Genomic DNA, 21,904 nt, shown 5'->3' with positions numbered 1-21,904 from the left:
AAACAAAAATGGAATGATTAGCACTTGAACATTGCCAACAATGCGCCGTATCAAATGTTGATCTCTTTGATGCATGCCCTGGCATTTCTTTCTCTAAAATGTCACTGCTGTCAGAATCCCTAGAAGTGTTATTAATACCACAAAATGACCTCTGTTCTCAAGCCTTTTAATTGAAATGTGTAAACAAGGCTTTATGATTCTTAAATTTATCACTGGGTTAATCTGCTGCGGATAAAATTGCAGCCTGAGTCAGAGTCACTTTGTGACTGTTGGGGAAACCTGGACCCCATCACTTACAGCCCCCCTTTATCTCCACCCTTCCCCCCTGCCCCCACCTGTTGTGTCACCTGAAACGGGAAAGGAAAGTGTTTTTCTAAAGTGTTAGCAAATAATAATCTCCCATCACCCTGCTGGGGTCTTTGTCTCTCCTAAGAGTGCAGACCTTTTTCTTTTGATTTACTGGCACAAGGAATGAAATATTCCACAATTTCTATCTTATACTGTGGCTTTAAAATTTTAACTTTTAGTCTATTGCTGAATGTCAACTTCACGTCATGTGAGACTGGTAACAGTCATTGTCAGTAGCTTTGGGGGCAAAGTGGGGCAGAAGTGGCACTGAAATTCCTTATTTGGTCACAGAGCTCTGGAGGGAGTTCAGGAGGTTGCCCTGTTAACCAACAGGACTTCTGGGAATCTCACTTGGAGAGCACAGAGGGGCAGAGAGACATGGTGATGGAAACAGTTTTCTTCCTGGGAGTTCACTTCTGTGGTCTCTCCGCAATGAAAATAAAGTGTCTCCACAGCTTGTGCGGTGTACAAAGGCTCTTACCGTATGCTTGCTCACCCCTGATGGTGCGGCAACCCTTTGTGGTAGGCAGGGGATGTGCTATTCCAGACATTTCTCTCCTGAGAAAACTGGATGTCAGCGTTGGGGCTGGAGATCAGGTCTTTGAAATGCAACAGCTGTCTTCATCACAATAACCTTGACATAGCAAATGTTTTTCTGGTAATGAACAACAAAATACCTATAAAAGGCTTAGGAGAGTGCTTGGCACATTAGTAAGTGACCAATAACATTCGTTATCCTTATTGTAACATGAAGCACGCTTTGAGAAGGCAGGCCATGTGTAATACCTTTGCATCCTATCTCTGCCCCAAATGATGGACCTATGTCAATTTTTGGTGTTTTAGGGGTTAAGCAGTTATCTTTCGAAAAATTCTGCGTGAATCGACAGATCTTCAACAAGCCCATGCTCCTCCAGGCTGAATGGAGGTGTGGTTAGGCAGAACCCTGTTAAAGACTTGGGTTCGAATTCCTACTCTTCTGGGCAAGTGGCTGAGACTCTCCTGTTTCAGTTTCCTAACTTGTCATAGGCTTGTTGTGCAAACTAAAATGAAATGGCACTTGGAGATCACTTCTCGCCGTGCGTGGGTGGGGCTGGGGCGGGGCAGCGGGCGGGGGATGAGGGGGCGCGGCCCTGCTTGCCGAGTGTGGCTGCGCGCTAGGCGGCGGCAGCGGGCTCGGCTCCGGGCGCGGCCGACGCGCTGTCCCTCTTGGCGGGGTAGGCGGCCGGGGCGGAGCGCCACGTTCGTGCTCAGCGCTTTCAGAGCAGCGGAAGCCGAGCCGGAGGAGCGGGATGGCGGCGGTAGCAGGCGAGACGCGCCGGGTGCTGGTGTACGGCGGCAGGGGCGCGCTGGGCTCCCGATGCGTGCAGGCGTTCCGCGCCCGCAACTGGGTAATTCGGCGGGCTGCGGGCGGGCACCGTGGTGACTGGGGCCCAGAGGGGCCTGCAGGTGCAGCGCCGGAGCGCGCTCTGGAAGGAAGCTGCGGGCCCCCGAGCACCCCCAGACATGAGTGCTTGCACATGTATGCACACGTCTACACGTCTGTTCTGTCTCCGAGTGCGTGCGTACCCCGGGGCCCGAGGTGCAGGGCCTTTGCTCTCCAAGGAGAAAGGTTCGGGGGCATGCGGCGGCTGCTCCGTCGGCCTCTTCCAGGCCCGGAAAGTCTGGCATGACTCGAGAAAGAACAGAGACGGAGGAAGAGGTAATGAGAGGGAAGGATCTGGAATCACACTGCTTGCCTGGGGTTACTAGCCCCTATGACCATGAACGGATTGCTTAACGTCAGCGAACTTGAGTTTCCCCATCCGTAAAATGGGGATAATAATAGTATTTATCCCTTAGGGGAGTTACGAAGATTAAATGAGATGAATGGCGTCGTTGCGCATAAATTGTAAATTGCTTGACTCGTGGTAAAAGCTATTTAAATCTTAGCTATTATTGATATATATACATATATATTACTGATATATACCCCTGTTCCATTTGCTTCCGTTGTATGTGATACTTTGAAGCCCCGCAAATGCCTTTTGTTTTGCAAAGATTACTTCTACTACTTTGCATAATCAGTAGCCGCTCCCCGGAAAGCAGCAAGGAAGAGACGAGGTTGTCGCCGAGCTTGTGGCAGGGTCACGGACCCTGACCCCAGCAGCCACAGGGCTCCGCGCGCACGCCCACAGTTTTTTCTCGCTGCAGCTGTTTCTTACTCAGGGACCCCACTCTGGGGAGCTTTCGAGGGTGTTTACTTAGCAGCAGCCTGAGCAAGGGTGCGCTGGGACCAGAGAGAAAGGGTGCCAGGGTTTTCTTCTTACTCACAGTCTGGTATAGGAATATGCTTTGAAGGATTCGAAATACATCACCTTCCCACCATTTACCTGTCTTGGGGTATCTTCCCAGGTCTGCAGCCGTGGATGGTGGTGACAATGGGAACATTTAAGGACTGCCAGCCAAAGGCCAAGCACTGTGCTCCTACATACTCTTAGTTTCCTTTGCTCTTTCCTGTAACTTTAATACAGGGCTCCTGTATCCACCTACATTATAGACACAAGGGCTGTGCTTCCTCCCGGTGGGGGCACTTTGGCCCTTTGACTTGGTGAATCTGCAGAGCTGATTTACCTGTGACTCTCCTGTCTTTCTCTGCCTTCCTTCCTGGGGGCTCTGGGAGGGCGGGGATAGAACCTTTTCTTTGTCTCAGTATCCCGCATGGCTGTGACACAGAAGTAGTGAGTGTTTTGAAAGGATGCTGTGTTCTTCAAAGCTTGTGATGGAGATGCTTATCTCTGGGACCTTCAGACTCCCAGACCTTGGAGCTTTCTGAGTAAGAACCATGTGTCACCTGTGCCAGCAGCTGTAGAATCTTACATTTCATTTACTTCTCACACTAACACCATTCATTGTTGACAACCCCCATTTTACAGGTGAGGAACCTCTGCAGAGTGGGTGAACGAGAAAGCCGCTATAGGGCAGAACCAGGATTCAAAGCCTGATCTGATTTCTGAACCCACAGTCATCCCTTTATGCTCTGGGACAATGGTCGGAAAACTCCAATTTGCCGTGGGTTGAATCCTGCCTGGCACCTTTCTTCATAGAGCCCAAGAGCTAGAAATAGTTCCCCATTTTTAAATGGTTGAAAAGAAATCAAAAGAAGAGTAGTATTTTGTGACATGTGAACATTATATGAAATTCATAATTCAGTGTCTGAAGTTTAATTGGCACACAAGCCACGCTCATTCATTGATTCATTTACTGTTGTCTATGGCTGCTCTCCAGCTATAATAGCAGAGTTGAGTAGTTGCACCAGATGTTGTATGGCCAGCAAAGCCTAAAATATTTACTCTCTGGCTCTTTACAGAAAAGATTTGCAGACCCCTGGTTTAGGGGGTCTCTGCACGATCAAGGTTTGGCTTTCAGAGGTGAGAGTGGAAGAGGAAGAGGTGTTTGGGAGCAGAATGGGCTAGCCTGGGGCTCAGTAAGGGGTACACTGGCTGAAGCCAGATCAGATGCCCTTCAAAGAGTGTGAGAGGTCGGTTGCTAGATCCTTTCTCTAGGGGGTTTTCATGTAAGCCTCTTATGTGCCTCCACTCCGCGAGTTCCTGGGCATGGATCTTTAACAACTGACTGTCTCTTGACCGAAGCTGTTTTCTCCTTGATCCAGTGGGTCGCCAGCATCGATGTCGTGGAGAATGAAGAGGCCAGTGCCAGCGTCCTGGTTAAAATGACAGACTCGTTTACGGAGCAGGCTGACCAGGTAAGTCTAGAGAAGGCCCTACCGTGCATGTGGTAGGGGAATGCTGGGGATAGGGTTCCACCGGCTGTGTGCTCTTCCTTTTTTTCAGGTATTATTTCTCTAATTATGAAAGCCATTTGTGCTCATGGAGGGAAATTTGGAAAAAATGAAAAAAACCACAAAGATAAATAGCCCATAATTCATGTCTAGTTAGCTCAGTAGTTAGATCACATTTTGGCCCATTTTCTTGTCTTATAAACTATGCATACTATATGTTACTAGTTTTACAAGTTGAGATAAATTCGTATTTTATATGTTATGGTCAGCTTTTTTTTTTAAACTTAAACTTTAACTTAGATACTTATTCAGATCAGTTAATAATACCTGTGTTGACATGTAATTTTTCTTTGTGTGGATTGGTCACAGTTTGTTTAGGTTGCACTTAATTATACATTTAAGTTTTTTGCAAGGTTTTCTTTTTTCACCATTATCAAGAATACTGTGGTGAACTTCGTCGTCTCTATCTGATTATTTATTTAGCATACATTCTAAAAAGTGGACTCCCCCCGTTCAAAGCAAGAATACTAACAAAGCAGATTGTTTCTAATTATAAAATTATAAGCTTACTGTAAAATAGGAAGTCAAACAAAACTATACAAATATATAGGTAAATTGTGAAATACCCCTCTTTCTCTCTGTGATAGTGTCACCTCCCCCCACCCAGACGGAAGCACTGTTAACAATTTGATGGATATCTTGGTGTATATATCTGAGATGCTCTTAAGCGGTTCTGCCTTTCTGAAAGAGCTGTTCCCACCAGCTGCATGAGGATGTGCTTTATATCATTCTCATGCCACCCCTCAGCTATTTCTTATAACAAATTAAAAAAATTTTTAAAGTAGTGCATATATGATGTAGAAAATACAGTAAAGCAAAAAGAAGAAGGAAATCATTTCTGTTCTCACGGTGCAGTTAATATTTTGTTATATTTTCTGACAGTCCATTTCTCCAAACATATACATGTATAAATCTAAAAATTTTTTAAAAACCCTGGGACTTCCCTGGCAGTCCAGTGGTTAAGACTCTGCTCTTCCACTGCAGGGGGCCTGGGTTCGATCCCTGGTTGGGGAACTAAGATCCTGCATGCTGTACAGTGTGGCAACCCCCCCCAAAAAAGCCCCAATAAATTATGACTATACTGTAACTGCTCATTTGCTCTTCCTAAAGCATCAGTTTGGCATAGTTTAGAATATAGGAACCCAGCTGACTTATTCCAAAATGTAGATTTTTGTTGTCCTTACTTTTTATAATGTGCTCCCAGTGTTTCCTATATTTAAGGATATTATTGTCTTTAATGGACCTAATAGTAAAACTTGATGTGGCTTCGCTGTGTGTTAGATACCATACTAAGTGCCGTATTTGCATTTGCATTAACTCAATCTCTGTAAAACAGTTTCTCATTTTATCTTCCTTTTAGAAATGAGGAGTCTGAGGCATAGAAGTCCCTGGTGTTTGCTCAAAGTCAAAGCTAGTAGGTGGCAGAGCTAGGATTTGAACCTGGGCAGTGGGGGTTTGATGTCTGTGCTCCTAACTGTACCTTAAGTTGGTTCTCAGCAAAATAGCTTCATGTGAATAAAGTAATGAAAACTAAAACCAAATGCTAGGAAGGCATCTGGGCTTGGATAGCAGCAGCTCCTCCAGATGTGGTTCTCTGTAATCAGCATCTCTCCTGCTCCTTTAATTGCAGGTTTCTGATGTCTGTATCCCTTTTTGAATGTGAAGTTGTCCGCATCTGGGTCTTGACTATACAGTGCATCTTTACGATGAAGATTGGGAAATGCCTTCGTTATTATAAGCTTAGCTTTTAAAATCTTTAACCCCTCCTGTAGGAGACTTTCTCATCTCCCAGTCACTCAGTTAAGAATTTCTGGACAAAAACATGACATCCAGTTTTTGTTTCTAAAGCTCCAGAAGAGGAAGTTCAATCCTAATACACGTAAAATTGGCCCCCTGGATTTGGAAATTCACCATGACAGTGATAAGATGAAGAAGTGAGAGAAGTACTAAATCTTTAGAAGACTATTGGGCAGAAAGCAGAATTTAAGGGGAAGGAGTTTTAAAATGCCTCGTTAAAATTTTATTATAAAAATAAAAGACAGAGGTTGTAAGAAAACAAATCAAGCAGGTGCATTGTTGGTACGGGCTCCATGCTTCCCTAAAAAGTAGAGAGCACAGGTTGTGTGCCTGTACAGAGGTCAGGGGAAATGATCCAATTTCCTGTAGCTGGGATCTGGGCTGTTGGACAGGGTGTGGCTTAGAAATCAGGGAGGGGCAGCCGGGGAACCAGGCTAACAGGAGAAAGGTCAACAAAAGCTAAATCAGGATTAGGTGAGATACTTGCCAAGGGATATTCAGGAATCTTCTTAAAATGAAAGCTTTAGGTATAGAATGTACGGAGAGGAAAGATTGGTTTCCATTGCCAAAGCAGTCTCTTTGGAAGAGTAATTTTTTTTTTTTTTGGCTGGGCCTCATGGTTTGCAGGATCTTAGTTCCAGGGGTTGAACCCGTGCCCTGTGTAGTGAAAGTGCGGAGTCCTAACCACTGGACCGCCAGGGAAGTCCCTTGAAAAAGTAATTTAAGGCTCAGAAATAGTTAGGGAAAGCAGTCAGAGACTGAAATGTTACTGCTGGGAGAATTACACCATTTACACTTAACACCATTGTGTTAAGTCTTAAGAAGATTGATCTTAACAAAGCTATTGAGAGGCTGTGGTCCTTTCAGCCATTCCAGAAAAATATGGTATAGTGGTGAGCATAGATACCTTCTAGAAAAATATGGAAAAGGGTCATGGGTAATGACCAGGATTGTCTGTCTTGTCAGACTTTTGTTTTAATAAATTGTAACAAAAGGACATGTATATGTTTTCAACACTTTAAACATTTTAATCAGACAGAAATAGAGAATTAAAATGACCCCCATGTACTCATTATTTACCAACATTTTGCCGTTGACTATTTTTTATTGCTTTTTTAAAAAAATAATTTCTCTTTGGCTTTTTTTTTTTCTTGGAGTTGCAGTTAATGGGATACTTGTATTCCAGGAGAGTGGAATTGATTATTTCAGATTATGATTCTGTGATTTGCAAAGAAAGTCGGCAAAGAAGTATACCAGAAGGCTAGCTGTAGGCAGTGAAGCCCTAGGTGATTTTTAAAAAAACTTTTCCTACTTTATTTATTGTTTTATTCCAGGGATGCATATGTCTCCACCCTTTAGATGTTCAGAAGAAGACTAGGTTGCTTTATAAAAATCACACTGAAATGTAGTTGAGCTTCACTATCCAAATGTCCATTATAAATTGGTCCTGCATCTTATTTTCAAAGTATTAATTGCCAGGTACTGTGAACCGACTTAAAAAGAAGTGAAAAATAAATGGAGGTGACTGTAAAGATGTCAGCCTGTTGAGGTTTACCTGACTGTTTGTGCATCTTCCCAACCCTTTTATTTCAGGTGACCGCTGAAGTTGGAAAGCTCTTGGGTGCAGAGAAGGTGGACGCGATCCTTTGTGTGGCTGGAGGATGGGCTGGGGGCAATGCCAAGTCCAAGTGTGAGTCCTTTTCTGAGTTAGTCATTTTGCTCTTCTCTTTGTCCAGGTGCGTGGGGATGGGTCTATACTATGTGTCAGGTCAGGTGTTTTCCTGTATGTCTCCCAGAAGCTTTACCATAGCTGTGAGGTAGGGATCAACACCCCATTTTACAGATAAAGAAAAAACTTCCCATAGAAGGGGGTTAGGGCAGAGGGACCTTGAGATTGACATTTAAAAAGGAGACAAAATGAAATTAGCATTGTTTCAACCCCAGTCTTTCAGGGCTTATTACTGGGAGTTGGGGGATGTGAATGGAATGGAGAGATCATTCTGAAGATCAAAAGGACTCAAAACTGAGCTTTTGTTAAAGCTGAGTATATTTTCCATTTTTTATTATGAACATTTTCAGATATACAGAAAAGTTGAAAGAACAGTTCAACGCACACCCTTATGTCCTCCGTCTAGATTCAATACTTGTTAACGTTTGCTATACTTGCATTCTCTTGCTTTCTTACATGTGTGTCCTCTGTGTGTGTATTTTTTTGTTGTTGTTGATCATTTGAAAGTAATTTGACACTTCACTATATTTCAACATGCGCCTCCAAAGATGAAGCTGTTCTCCCACGTTATCGTAATACCATTCTCATACCTAAGAAAATTAACAGTGATTCTATAAGATTAATAGTATCAGCTCATGTTCTGATTACCTCAGTTTATTCCATATCTTTCATAGTTGTTTTCTCTAAATTTGTTCCAGTCAGGGTTTATGTACTGCATTTTTTTTTTTTTTTTTTTTTTTTTTTTATTAATTAATTTATTTTTGCTGTGTTGGGTCTTCGTTTCTGTGGGAGGGCTTTCTCTAGTTGTGGCAAGTGGGGGCCCCTCTTCATCGCAGTGCGCAGGCCTCTCACTATCGCGGCCTCTCTTGTTGCGGAGCACAGGCTCCAGACGCGCAGGCTCAGTAGTTGTGGCTCACGGGCCTAGTTGCTCCGCGGCATGTGGGATCATCCCAGACCAGGGCTCGAACCCGTGTCCCCTGCATTAGCAGGCAGATTCTCAACCACTGCGCCACCAGGGAAGCCCTATGTACTGCATTTTATTGTTGTTTTTAGTCTCTTAATCTAGAATTTTTTTTTTTTTTTTTTTCCTGTGACAGACTTGGCAGGTCCAGGGCAGGTTTTTTTTTTTGGCAGTATGCAGGCCTCTCACTGTTGTGGCCTCTCCCATTGCTGAGCACAGGCTCTGGACGCGCAGGCTCTGGACGTGCAGGCTCAGCGGCCATGGCTCACGGGCCCAGCCGCTCCACGGCATGTGGGATCTTCCCAGACCGGGGCACGAACCTGCGTACCCTGCATTGGCAGGCGGACTCTCAACCACTACGCCACCAGGGAAGCCCCCAGGGCAGTTTTCATATAGACTGTCACCCACACTGAATTTGTCAAACTGTTTCTTTAAGGTATCATTTACCTTGTTCCTCTGTCCTTGGTATTTCCTGTGAACTGGAAGGTAGGTGTAGAGGCTTGCTTAGATTCAGGTTAAATATTTTGAGGTGAGAGTGCTTCCTGAGTGATGTGGACTTCACACTGCATCACTTAGGGAGCTTACCATGTCACATGGCCTTCTCCATCCAGAGTGATGCCAAATTTCATGCTTGGTTAAGGTGGCAAGCTGATAGATTTCCATCATAAAGGTTCATTTTTCTGTTTGCAATTATAAGTGACCTATGGGATGGTACTTTGGCATCGTGTATGAATATCCTGTTCCCAAACACCTTGAGAACCCCAAATTCCCAAAACCTAATGGTTATAAGCATCCATTGGTAATCTCTACCTGAGTCAGTCATCCCATTGGGGATTGGAGAATGGTAGTTTTCTAATTCTATCATTCCTTCTACATTTATCAGCCAAAGCCATTTAAAAAGGACTTGATTTTCTGTGAACCACACTTAAATGTGAAATTGGTATTTTGTGTGGTGATCAGGTTGGCAAAACACCCTGATGGCCTTTTGTGTATTTTGGTAACAAGAAGTGATAAATGTGGGTCCATCCATTTTTTTTTGTAGTTCTTTTTTAGCAGGGAAATGCAGTACCTTGGTTGTCACCTACTGAAGACCCCTCTTCCTATATCAGGAGGGCTCTCTTTCTGTGTCATGGGTGCAGCTTCACTGGGTTCTGTGTGTCTTGTGAGGGAGGAAGGGGACAACTGTTCAGCTGGTGATGTGACACTCCTTACCACTTATTCCTCTTCACGTCTCTGGAAGGCCAGAGGGTTAAAACAACTGCAAAATGGTTGTTATTTCAGCTTTCTTTTAAAGAGTCTTTAAAGCTGGCATTAAACTTTCAGCCATAAAAAAATGTAGCTCCATAAAAGCCCTCTTTATGTCCAAATGGTAATAGTCCCTGAGATTTTTATTACAGATAAAACCTGACTTAGATATATAGGTTCTAATTATAGATCTAATGCCCTTTATAAAGTAGGACAATGTTTGAATTAAAGCCAGTCCTACATATTTGTCAACAGTCCTCATTTATTGGCTGACGTTTACCAGTTTACAGGTGAGGAAGTTGAGACTCAGGTGATCATGTGGCCTGGATTCGAACCCGTGTCTCTGACCGCAAGCCCTGTGCTGTTTGTATTAGATCTTGTAGACACGGAGTGGCCGCGAGGGCTTCCTGGAGTGTTGGGCGCCATGATTCGAGCTCACCTGTCATTTTCTTCCCTGAGAATGCTCACCTCATGTGTTTCTTTGCTCAGCTCTCTTTAAAAACTGTGACCTGATGTGGAAGCAGAGCATGTGGACGTCGACCATCTCCAGCCACCTGGCCACCAAGCACCTCAAAGAAGGAGGCCTCCTGACCTTGGCAGGGGCCAAGGCCGCCCTGGATGGGACTCCGGGTGAGCCTCCATTTCCCTGTCTGTGAAATGGAAATGCTAACACTTGCTTGCTGGGGTTGCTGGACACTTCCGTGACATGAGGACTATTAAAGCCCTTTACCCTCTCAGGTGCTTTACAGTTTGATGGATTTTGCTTCCTTTTAGGCCCAGATTTTTTTAGGGGAAAAACTCCTGATCTTTTCATTTGCATTGTCCTCATGTTCGCAGTGGTGAAGGACCGCTGTAATCTGGCAGCCTCTCATCTTGTTTATTTATCTGTGATGCACCCAGGGAATGAATGGTGTTGCAGTAACTATCAGCTAGGTAATAGTCACATTGTGTTCATGTGTCCCAAGGATAGTGTGAGCTGTAGAGCGAGAGACGCTGAGGTAGATTCTTCACCCTAGCTGTGTGACCTAGAACAAATCATTTGTTCTCTTTGACGATATTTCTGCTGTAGTTTCCTTAATTGTAATATAGTGACAGTAATATCTACCTTGAAGAGTAGTTATAAGGTGTTAGAGGTATTAATATGTCCAAAGTGCCTGGCGCATGGTAAGTCTTATTATATATTCACATTTAATCCTGGGGTAGAGATCATTATTATCTTTTTCATTTTACAGATAAGGAAACTAAAACTTAGAGAGGGTAAGTAATTTGTCTGGGTTATGCAAAAAATAAGTTGCAAACGTACATTGAATTGAAACCCTGATCATTTTTAAATTCTGTGCTTTTTTTGTTACATCATGCAGATCCAAGTTCCCTTTGCATTTTGTACTCCCTGTGTTAGCTTGCTAGGGTTGCCATAACAAAGTACCACAGACTGGGTGGCATAAGTATTTTCTCACAGTTCTGGAGGCTAGAAGTTCAAGATCAAGATGTCAGTAAGGTTGCTTTCTTCTGAGGCCTCTCTCCTTGGCTTGTGGATGGCTGTCTTTTCCCTGTGTCTTTGTATTGTCCTCCCTCTGTGTCTGTGTCCAAATTTCCTCTTCTTAGAAGTATACCAGTCCTATTGGATTAGGACCCACCCTAATGACCTCATTTTAACTTAACTCCTATCTCCAAATACAGTCACATTCTGAGGTATGGGGGTTAGGACTTCAATATCTGAATTTGGCTGGGGGGCACAATTCAACCCATCACTCTCTCTTTGGGATCGGGCTAAAAGAATTTAAGCAGGGGGTCAGGGAGTTAGCACAGGGAGGCAGAAACTGTCTTATCTCTACTACCTACATTGAACTCTTATTTAAAAAAAGGGGGGAGGTTTTTTGGGATCTCTTTAGTAAGTGGTGGAAACCTTGAGCACCTTTTTTCGATTTTAATGTAACTAACTTAACTGTGAGGCTGTTACAAATTAGTAATTTCTTGCCACTCATTTTCTTATCATGTTTCTCAGAGCATGTGATCTTACAAGTCCATGGCTATTGCAATGATTAAAGCTATGCATATGTTAGATGCTAGTTGGGTTAAGATCTGATTTTTATTAAAGGTGACATAGAGCAGAGGTACTAGAAAGTAAATAGAGAAATGAGTAATAGTTTGACATTGAAAAAAAACTCTAGGACTGAAAGACTAATTTTTCTGAAGGACAAAACAGTCTACTACTTGCCTTTGGTTTGTAAATATCATTCTTTGTTTATAGTTTCAGATACTGATTAAGACTATGGGATCTGGAACTACACGGGTTGGTTTTGTATTGTGGTTTTGCCATTTAGTTGCTGTGTGATATTTGGCAAGTTACTTAACCTCTCTGAACCTCAGTTTTGTCATCTGTAAAATGAAGGTAAATAGTAATACCTCCTTTATATGGTAGTTGTGACTTGTAAACATCTTAGTGGATGTAAATGGTTTAGAAAAGGTGTTAGAGTCAGTAGTAAATGTGAACTATTATTATTATTTACTCCAGGCTTACTTTTTCTCACTTACTCTTGCTTCAGATATTAATAAATTTGTTCATCTTTCAGCTCGTTAGTTAGATGTTGTTAAACTTTTTTGAGTCATGAAATCTTTTAACTGATTCGGACCCCAGAAAAATCTGGGGAACTCTGTGAAAGCAGGTGATGAACAGGCTTAAGAGTCCCTCAAACCCAAGAAGAGTTGTTCAAAAATAGAAAGTTTTTCACTTGGAAAGATACTGAGAAAACCCTCACCCTCCTATTTCCAAGGTTGTATTTGTAGACTGTCCACTGGAGCATAAACTGTATCGAAGTGATGGTGATCACTTTTGTTTACCATTTAAGGATCTGTTTTATGTTTGGAAATCAGCCCTCAGGGACGACACTGATCATTTTGAAATTGGAAAGACAGTTTTTATCTTCTTAATGAAATACATTTTTTTCCATATCTTGCCAATGATGCCCTTACCCGCATTGTGTAGAATTCTGTGGAATTAAACCATTAGGGCTGCTGGCTGCTGGCTGCTTGTTTCTTTCCCTGCTTTCATGCTGTTTGAGTGGAATGAAGAGAGAGTCCTAGGAGTTTGCTGGGGACAGGGGCTGAACGAATGAGATTCATGCACTGGTTTATTTTAATTACTGTTAGATCTTCCTGCCATTGTTGGCCTCCTGCCCCTAATTAAACAGAGAAGCCAGGTTTGGTGAAATATTCTTCTTGTACTTCTAAATAACTTTTTGAAACCTTGACCCTCTTTTTCAATTTGAGGTTACTGTGGAAGTGGTTCAGTGATTGGTTTCTTGGCTGGGCTGTGAGCCCCACCTCCCCCTGGACCTCTGATGCCTCCTCAGTTGTTATTCTTTAAACAGCATGCCTGCTGGGGTTTTTAAGGGCACTGCTGACCTTTGGAAGTAGTGGTTTTCCGAAGGTGGAGGGGTGTTGACAGCAATTAACCATTCTTCCTTACTGTGATAGCTGCATTTAGTGCACCTACAGCTGGGTGCTGTGGGGAACTTTGGAGAGGAGAGAGGCCTCACTTGCCATGTGTCTGAGGGTTCAGATGGAACCCTGTCCTAATAAGCTATTGTATTCAATATATAGACTGGATAAACAGCAAGGTCCTACTGTGAAGCACAGAGAACCATATTCAACATCCTGTAATAAACCATAGTGGAAGAGAATATTAAAAAAAGAATGTATATAGATGTATAACTGAATTACTTGGCTGCACAGCAGAAATTAACACAACATTGTAAATCAACTGTACTTCAATAAAAGACAGCATGCCTTACTTCTGTCAGCAAGCATTTGCTGACTGGTGGGAGGAAAGGAAGGCTAATAGGTAGCTTGTATGCCCATATGTCACAATTGCTCAAATGGTATACTTTATTTTTTTATGTTTTGGCTGTGCTGCGTGGCTTGTGGGATCTTAGTTTCTGGACCAGTGATCGAACTTGTGCCTCATGCAGTGGTAGCGTGGAGTCCTAACCCTGGACCGCTAAGGAATTTCCCCAGATGGTATACTTTAAACAAGGAGTTGGACTCCAGGCCATAGCACTTCTATTAATTTGATGGGAAACACTTATGGAAGTCCTACCCTGTCCTGAGCCTAGAATTAAGTACTTTATCCCCATTTTACAGATGGGATAACTGAGGATTAGAAAGGTTTTGAGAACCGGCCTGGATTTCTTTAGTGGTAAGTGGAAGAGCTGGGCTTTGAACCTGCGCAGCCTGACTCTAAAGCCTGCGCTTCAAATGACTGCTCGGTTTTGCTGACCCATGGGGCACCCAGGGTGGGTGTGTGCAGGCTGCTCACAAGCTATACAAGGGTTCAGAACTCTTGCTTGGCTTTTAACCTCTCCATGGCCTCGATGCGAGTCTGTGTGTGAGCCTGGGCATATTACTCACCCTGTCCGAGCCTCTGTTTCCTTAGCAATAAAAATAGGATTAACCTCATGGCTTCTGTGATAAATGTTAAGTACCAGGCAAATAGAAGGTTATGTCCCTTCCACTTTCTCTCCATGGACGTCCCTGGTTCTCTTTTCCCGTCCTCCTCTGGACCCTGGCGTGGTGTTCTTTGAACATACCAGTGGCGGCCAGTGGTCACTGAAATGCTTTCTCCTTATTTCCCAGGGATGATTGGCTATGGCATGGCCAAGGGTGCGGTTCACCAGCTTTGCCAGAGCCTGGCCGGGAAGGACAGTGGCATGCCGTCGGGCTCTGCTGCCATCGCCGTGCTCCCGTAAGTGCTGGGGAGTCTCCCCCACATCTGCCCCACGGCTGAGAGTTCACATGTGTCCTCGAGTCACTCTACACCAGGGGCGCATGTGTGCCATCACCTTGGCTTCTGAAATTCACCAGAGGCCCTGAAGATACCTGTTTAGGTTTTGGATTATCCTGGCCTTTCCAGAATGGTTGCTTGGCTAATGGGATGGGTCTCTCTTGCCTCTTTCTTGTTTTCTTTCCTTCCCTCTCTCTGTCCCTCCCTCCATCCTTGTTAAAAAATAGTTTACACATTTAATTTTATTATTTGTAGTTCTGTCTTTCAAGTCATTATAAGGTCGGTGTGGAAGAGAGACTGTATTAGGTTTGTGGGATGGGGGAGGGGGAGCTTGGGGAAGAATATGGGAAACTACGGGGAGACGTTTCTGGAGGGATTCCAGGACCAAATGGCTTGTCTCTTAGCTGTGCTCCTATAAAGAGGATGTCTGTCTGCTAGGGGACTGGGCTGTCCACGTATTCATTTGTGGGCTTCTGTGATTCTGTGACTTGGTCTCACGGCTGTTTTAAATGATTTCCGAGGCCTGAAGGTTCTTGGGAAAGTCATACATATCTGAATTCTGTTTTCCCTTGCTGAAAATTGGAAGATTTCATGGAAAACAGCCACAAAATGAAGGATGAGGCTGTCTTTTCCCCATATTTAAAGGAATATTGTGATTACACTTACAAAAACCTGAGAAATGAGTCTGCCGCATTTTAGGGAGTGAATGGAGACATAAACAGCAGAACAGTTTACTTTAGTAAAGACAGTGTTTTAGAAAAAAGGCAAAACGTGGCCCTTTCATTTTGTTCCTGTCTGCCTGAAGGGTGAGCTCTGAAGCGCTTGGCTGAGTCAGGCTGGGATGTGATCTCTGTAACCGTGGATGGCTTCCCGGCCTCTCTCTGATTATCTTCGTGTGATCTCTCCATGTACTTTCCTGGCCAAGGAGGGCCGGGCAGCTGTTGTTCTGAGGGGGAGGCACACGTGACACGCTTATCTCTGTGCTCGCAGGGTTACCCTGGACACACCGATGAACAGGAAATCAATGCCTGAGGCCGACTTCAGCTCCTGGACGCCCTTGGAATTCCTAGTCGAGTGAGTATCACAATCATTTCGGTGACTCAGCAGCTTCCATTCTCTGCCTCTTGAGGGAGAAAGGACAGGCCCGTGTTATCTTGGCTTATCAGCTTGGAGGGGGTTCGTGAGGGCCTGACCTCCGAGGGCACCTTGCACCTCATTGTCAATATCAGGGGGTGGAGGGGTTGATGGTGCCGACCTGAATCCTGACTCCTCCACCCACCAGCTGGCCAATCTGAGCATGTTGTTTAACTGCTCTAGGCCTCAGTTTCCGCGCCTGTATAATGGGGGTCGGTGATAATCGTTAGGAGAGTAAGACGTGGAAGTGTGTGCCAAGGTCTGAGCACTGTGTGTGACCCATAGCAGGGCTGGGTAAGCCTGGAGCCTGTAAACCGTGTTCTGTCTGTTAAAGAGGAGTAGCTGCATGGAGTCTGCCGCTGATCTAGGTGGAACATCTGGGCCCACATGCCTGAATTAGTGCCAGGCCACAAACCCACAGGAAGCATCCTTTGTCCCCGAAATCACATTCAGCCCTTTGTGAGTATGGGTGGCACTGCAAGGTCACAGAGAGAGTGAGCTCTTTTGTGTTTGCCTAGATCTCAGTTTCCCGCACTCCTCTATTTAAGGGGGTGTTAAGCATGTGTTCACTCCGCACCCACTCGGGCCAGGGGCTCTGCTGGGCCCGGGGACGATGAGGAATAAGATGCATGCCCTGCCTTCATGGAGTGGGGATGGACTCACCCAGCAGAGCCAGTGTCTGAGCCGCTTTGACGGCTATTTGCACAGGATGTTTCTAAAGCTTGGGCTGAGAAGAAGCTTGCTTCTGGCCTGAGGTTACATCTTATTTAAATGGAATTGGGAGGTATTTGGGACTTCTGTGTTTGGAACAAGCACTTACATAGCACTTACATGCCAGGCACTGTTTAAGCACTTCATAACCATGATCTTATTAAATGCTCATAGCAGGTCTGTGAGGGAGGTGCCGTCGTCTTTATTTAAGGTTTGGGGGCTCGGAGGCATGGGGAGTGTGGACCTAAGGAACTTGCCCTAGGTCACACAGCAAAGCCTGGATCTGACCCGGGCAGTGTGGCTGCAGAGCCCTCGGTCTTAACCACTGCCCCAACAGTTACTCCTGTCTTTGCCGGTATCATGCTTAACGCTAGATCTGCAAAAGAAAAAAAAATTTGAAGTTGTGGAAGGAACAACTCTTGAATGGTGTTTGCATTTGAGTTTCTTTTTAAAGGCCACTACTGCCAGCAATTCTTGACAGAGACATTGACCCAGGACCCTAGATGGAACATCTGGGGCCATGTGTGTAATTCAGTGCTGGGCCACAACTGACAGAGGGTGGACTGGGACAGCCATGCCTTGCCCCAGAAATCATGCTCACCCATTTGTGGTATTTGAAAACTCACGTGACAAGTTGACATAAAGTTGGCTTTGCAATGTCTGTGAGCATGTTACCTTCTTGGCTGTCCATGGTTAGAATGGCGTTCTCTCCCACCCACTCCAGACGGCTGACGAGGAGGAGGGGCGACGTAAGACCATTTATTAACCTGCCTAAGTAACACATACGCCTCTGCACATCCAGCTGTGACTGGTCTCCTTCAGAGCTGTCGCCTGAGCCCTGCCCCCAGAGACGGCTCAGGACACATGACAGTACTTCAGGTTGTTGGAGCAGCGCTTGGGTTTTTGAGCCTGCGTGACTTCCCTTCATGTGTTCAACCCCCAGAGGGGGAACTCGAATGACAGGACACCTGAACATCAGCTGTGGTCCAACAGGTTGCTTATCGGCGTTAAAGATCCCGGGAGGTCCTGAGAGTTCTCCGGCGAAGGAAGGGCCAAGGCCCCACCTGGGGTTTGTTGGAGGGGATGGTGTACTCAGCACCAAGAGTAAATATTTTAAAAACGATCAGCTACTTGTTAAACTTTGTGAATTCCTTGTGCCCTTTTTCATTCCTCTCTTCTTAGACGAGGTCTCCCATCTTCCCCAGGCATGGTTGGTTGCCCCTCCCCACACAGAGTTGGTTATTAAATGCCCCATTCCAACACCGAACGCGTTTTATTGTAATAGTCTGTTCTTTCATCTTTTTCCATTGCTTGGCACAGCTGTGGGTGCTCCACAAATATTTGTTAAAAAAAAATAAAAAATTTTTTCTCTTCTTAAATTCTGGGAAGTGATATAAACTAAGTGTCAAGTATTGTGCCCATGTCTGTCTCTTAGAATGAACTAATTGAAATCTTTTTTTACTCACATAAAATGTACCACCGTGTTATAAAGGATTCCAACAATGCAGAAAAATAGCAAAATAAAAACCTTGCCAAATCTAACCACTCAGGAATTAGGAGTAAAGTTCTGAAATGATCAGGGACCTAAGTGTGTGTCCATGAGACCTTAGAGGCTTTTTTACAGCTGCTGCTGTGCCCTCACCCCCCACCCGCCCAACCAGTAATGTGACTCTAAGCATGTGTCCAGATTTTTCCTTTTAAAATGTAAAGCTTCTCTTCTTTGTTCTAGAACCTTCCATGACTGGATCACAGAGAAAAACCGACCAAGCTCAGGAAGCCTAATCCAGGTGGTAACCACAAAGGGAAGGACGGAGCTTACCCCAGCGTATTTTTAAGCTACGTTTCATTGCCTGTGAGGTGCCTGTCAGAAAAGTCATTAATCTATTAGCGTGGCCACATCCGGCCTTGCATTTTCTGTAGTCCTGTTCGTGGTACGAGACAGTGAGTCCTATCTTTCTCTCATCTAATGTGCATTTGTTCTCCTAGGACAGTGTAATAGGTTTATGTGAAATAAAAACATGTGGAGCCCACAGATAGATAGCACTGTCAGTCTGTGTTAACCATGGAATTTAGGAGGTCTCAGGATGGCCCCCTCCACTTCAGCGTCATGTTGAATTGATTTTGAGGCTCTGTTTCTGTGTCCCTGCCAGTGGCTGTGTCAACCTGACTAGTTCAGAGATTTGTTGGGTCAGGGACATTTGGACCCTGAGTTATTTTTGAATGTTATGTTTATGTCACAGCCGTAGTTTTTGTAGCCTTGAATTAAACTGCCATAAAACTCCTTCTGTAGTGTAAGCAAAATCCTGTGGACTCTGTTAAGGTACCTTTTTCCTGTGCATTTGCCAAGTGTGCAAGAGAACTACTTGTGATTGTTGGGAGTTTATCTTCTTAATAAATGGACTTCATTTACTGTGTTGTCTTCTTTAATCAAAACGTATCTTATAAGCAGTCATAGATGAAGGTACTAGAATCACAGGCTGCTAGTGGTCTTTCCTGACGTTCTCGAAAAGTGGGGTGGATTCAAATCCTGAAGTAAGTGTTCTCAGCACAGTGACAGAGGCACGTTTCCTTCTTGTGCGTATCAGAAACTGAAGCTGGGGGGATGGCCCTGTGCATTTAGAAGCAGTGCCCCACGTGAATGATACCGGCCATTCTGATTGAGAATTAGTGGTCTAGTGTACCCCATCATTTTACAGATGAGGAAACTGAGACCCAGAGCAATGACTTTCCATCCTTATGGCCAGTAAGTGGTAGAACTAAGCCCAGAACCCAGTCACCAGATGGCTGCTATTCATAAAGGCTTTTACCATGTGTTTTCTTTTTCAATTCTTAAAATTTTTTTATTGAGGTAAAATTCACATAACATAAAATTAACCATTTTAAAGTGAAAAAATTTGGTGGCGTTTAGTCTATTCACAATGTTCTGTAAATATGTTCATCACCCCAAAATCCAGCCCCATACCCACTAAGCAGTCACTCCTCATTCCCCCTGTCTCCAGCCCCTGGCAGCCACCAATCTGTTCTCTGTCTGTGAGTTTACCTGTTCTGGATATTTCATGTAAATACTATCATGCACTCTCTGGCCTTTTGCATCTGGCTTCTTTCACTTAGCATGTTTTCAAGGTTCATCTACTTTGGAGCAGCTATTAGCACTTCATTCCTTTTTGTGGCTGAATAATATTCCATTGTTTGTATATACTACACTCCATTCATCCATTCACCTGTTGATAGACATTTGGGTTGTTTCCGCTTTTTGGCTGCTGTGAATAGTATTGCCATGCATATTCCTGTACAGGTATTTGAGTACCTCTTTTCAGTTCTTTTGGATATATACCCACGTGTGGGGTTGCTCAGTCATCTGGTAATTCTGTGTGTAACTATATATATATATATATATGTATATATATATATATATATATATATATATTTTTTTTTTTTTTGCGGTACAATGACCTCTCACTGCTGTGGCCTCTCCCTTTGCAGAGCACAGGCTCTGGACGCACAGCCTAAGCGGCCATGGCTCACAGGCCCAGCCGCTCCACGGCATGTGGGATCTTCCCTGACCGGGGCACGAACCTGTATCCCCTGCATTGGCAGGCGGACTCTCAACCACTGTGCCACCAGGGAAGCCCCGTGTGTGTAACTATTTGAGGAGTCTTTTTTGATTCTTGACACTGCATTTCAAGGAGATATTATCCAACTTTTATAGGAAAGAAGATGTGAGCTCAGAAAGATAGGACTCGTTTCTTCAAAGTCACCCAATGGTATGGTCTGAATGTTTTGTGTCCCCTCCAAAATTCATACATTCATATCTTGAAATCCTAATGCCCAATGTGATGGTGTTAGGAGGTGGGGCCATTGGGAGCTGAGCCCTTATGTATAGGATTAGTGCCCTTTTAAAAGCAGATCCAGCAAGATCCCTAGCCCTGTAGCCAAGTGAGGACACAATAAGAAGTCTGTGACCTGGAAGAGGGCTCTCACCCAACCCTGCTGGCACCTTGATCTCAGACTTACAGGCTCCAGAACTGTGAGAAATCAACTTCTTTTTTTATCAGCCATCCAGTCTTTGGTATTTTGTTATAGCATCCCAAGTGGCCCAAGACCCCCAGCCAGAGAGCAGTACAGCTGGAAGCCACAGCACCTTACATGCCCAGTCTTCCATCTCATCCTCCCCAAAATACCTGAGATAGATGGTTGCCATTTTCAGATGAAGAAACAGTCCCATAAGTTAAGTGACTTGCTGAGGATACAATTAATTTCAGGAGACGTTTTCATTCCATTTAGAAACCAGAGCTTATCATTGATTATTTAGATGTGTTTCTTTTCCTTTCCTTAGGCCTTACAATCTGGTGACATGCCAAGAGAATGTAGTTGGATCGGGTGTGAGGAAGGTGGGATGTTTTTCCTCTTATGCTTTAGCCAGTCATTCAACAAGTAAGTTTTGAGTGCCAGCTATGTAATAGGTGCTAATGTATGACACGTAGTGAATGGAGTAGGCAAAGCTTTCTGTCTGCCCTCAATAGAGTTTCACTGAGGGCAGACACAATAAACAATGAAATATAGCCTGAATATAAGTTAGAGTAGGTGAAAAAGGTGTGAACTGTGAGGAAAAGAGAGCAAGGTAAGGGGGTTAAGGAATGTTGAGGAGGTGAGGTTGCAATTTCAGACAGTGTAGAGTTATGGACTGAATGTTTGTGTCCCCCCTGCAGATCCCTATGTTGAAACCCTAAGCCCCATTGTGGCTGAAGGTGGAGCCTCTAAAGAAGTAAGTAAGGTTGATTGAGGTGACAAGGGTGGGGCCCAGATCTCATACAGTTAGTGTCCTTATAAGAAGAGACACCAGAGACTGTTTTCTCTCTGTCTGTCTCTCAGTGCACACACCAAGGAAAGGCCACGTGAAGATACAGTGAGAAGGTGGCCATCTGCAAGCCAGGAGAGTCCTTATAAGAACAAATCACCTGGCGCCTTGGTCTTGGACTTCTGACCTCTAGAAAATTAAGTTCAGTCCTTTGGGCCACCCAGTCTGTGGTATTTTGTTATGGCAGCCAGAGCTGACTAAGACAGTGAGGGAGGACCTCATTTGAAGAGATGACATTTGAGCAAATCTTAAAGGAGGTGCAAAAGTTAGCTCCTTGGATATCTGAAGTATGAGTGTTTTAGACAAAAGCCCCACCGCATGAGTGTGCCAGGTATGGCTGAGGAGCTTAAGGAGAACTTGGGGACTGGAGTGGAGTGAGTAGGGTCAATAAAGGAGCCGTTGTAGATGAGACCAGAGACATGATCGTGTGGTGCAGAGGTTCCCAAACTTCCTAGGTCCGTGGTGCCATTAGTGTCTTAGCAATTTTTCATGGTGCCCCT

General features: G+C 44.4%; 1 protein-coding gene across 1 annotated transcript; it reads left to right on the top strand.

Annotated features, from left to right (window-relative positions):
• Window positions 1–1,637: 1,637 nt before the first annotated feature.
• Window positions 1,638–18,955, top strand: QDPR (quinoid dihydropteridine reductase; the record flags this gene model as incomplete). Its single annotated transcript, XM_079709710.1, has 7 exons — window positions 1,638–1,736; window positions 3,998–4,090; window positions 7,577–7,673; window positions 10,408–10,548; window positions 14,554–14,662; window positions 15,692–15,775; window positions 18,276–18,955. 7 exons carry the CDS (start codon window positions 1,638–1,640, stop codon window positions 18,379–18,381), a joined length of 729 nt encoding a protein of 242 aa, XP_079565836.1. The 3' UTR covers window positions 18,382–18,955.
• Window positions 18,956–21,904: the final 2,949 nt, after the last annotated feature.

Source organism: Hyperoodon ampullatus, assembly GCF_949752795.1.
Source record: "Hyperoodon ampullatus genome assembly, chromosome: 1".
Taxonomy (NCBI): Eukaryota; Metazoa; Chordata; class Mammalia; order Artiodactyla; family Ziphiidae; genus Hyperoodon; species Hyperoodon ampullatus.
This window is presented reverse-complemented; position numbering and strand designations above follow the sequence as displayed.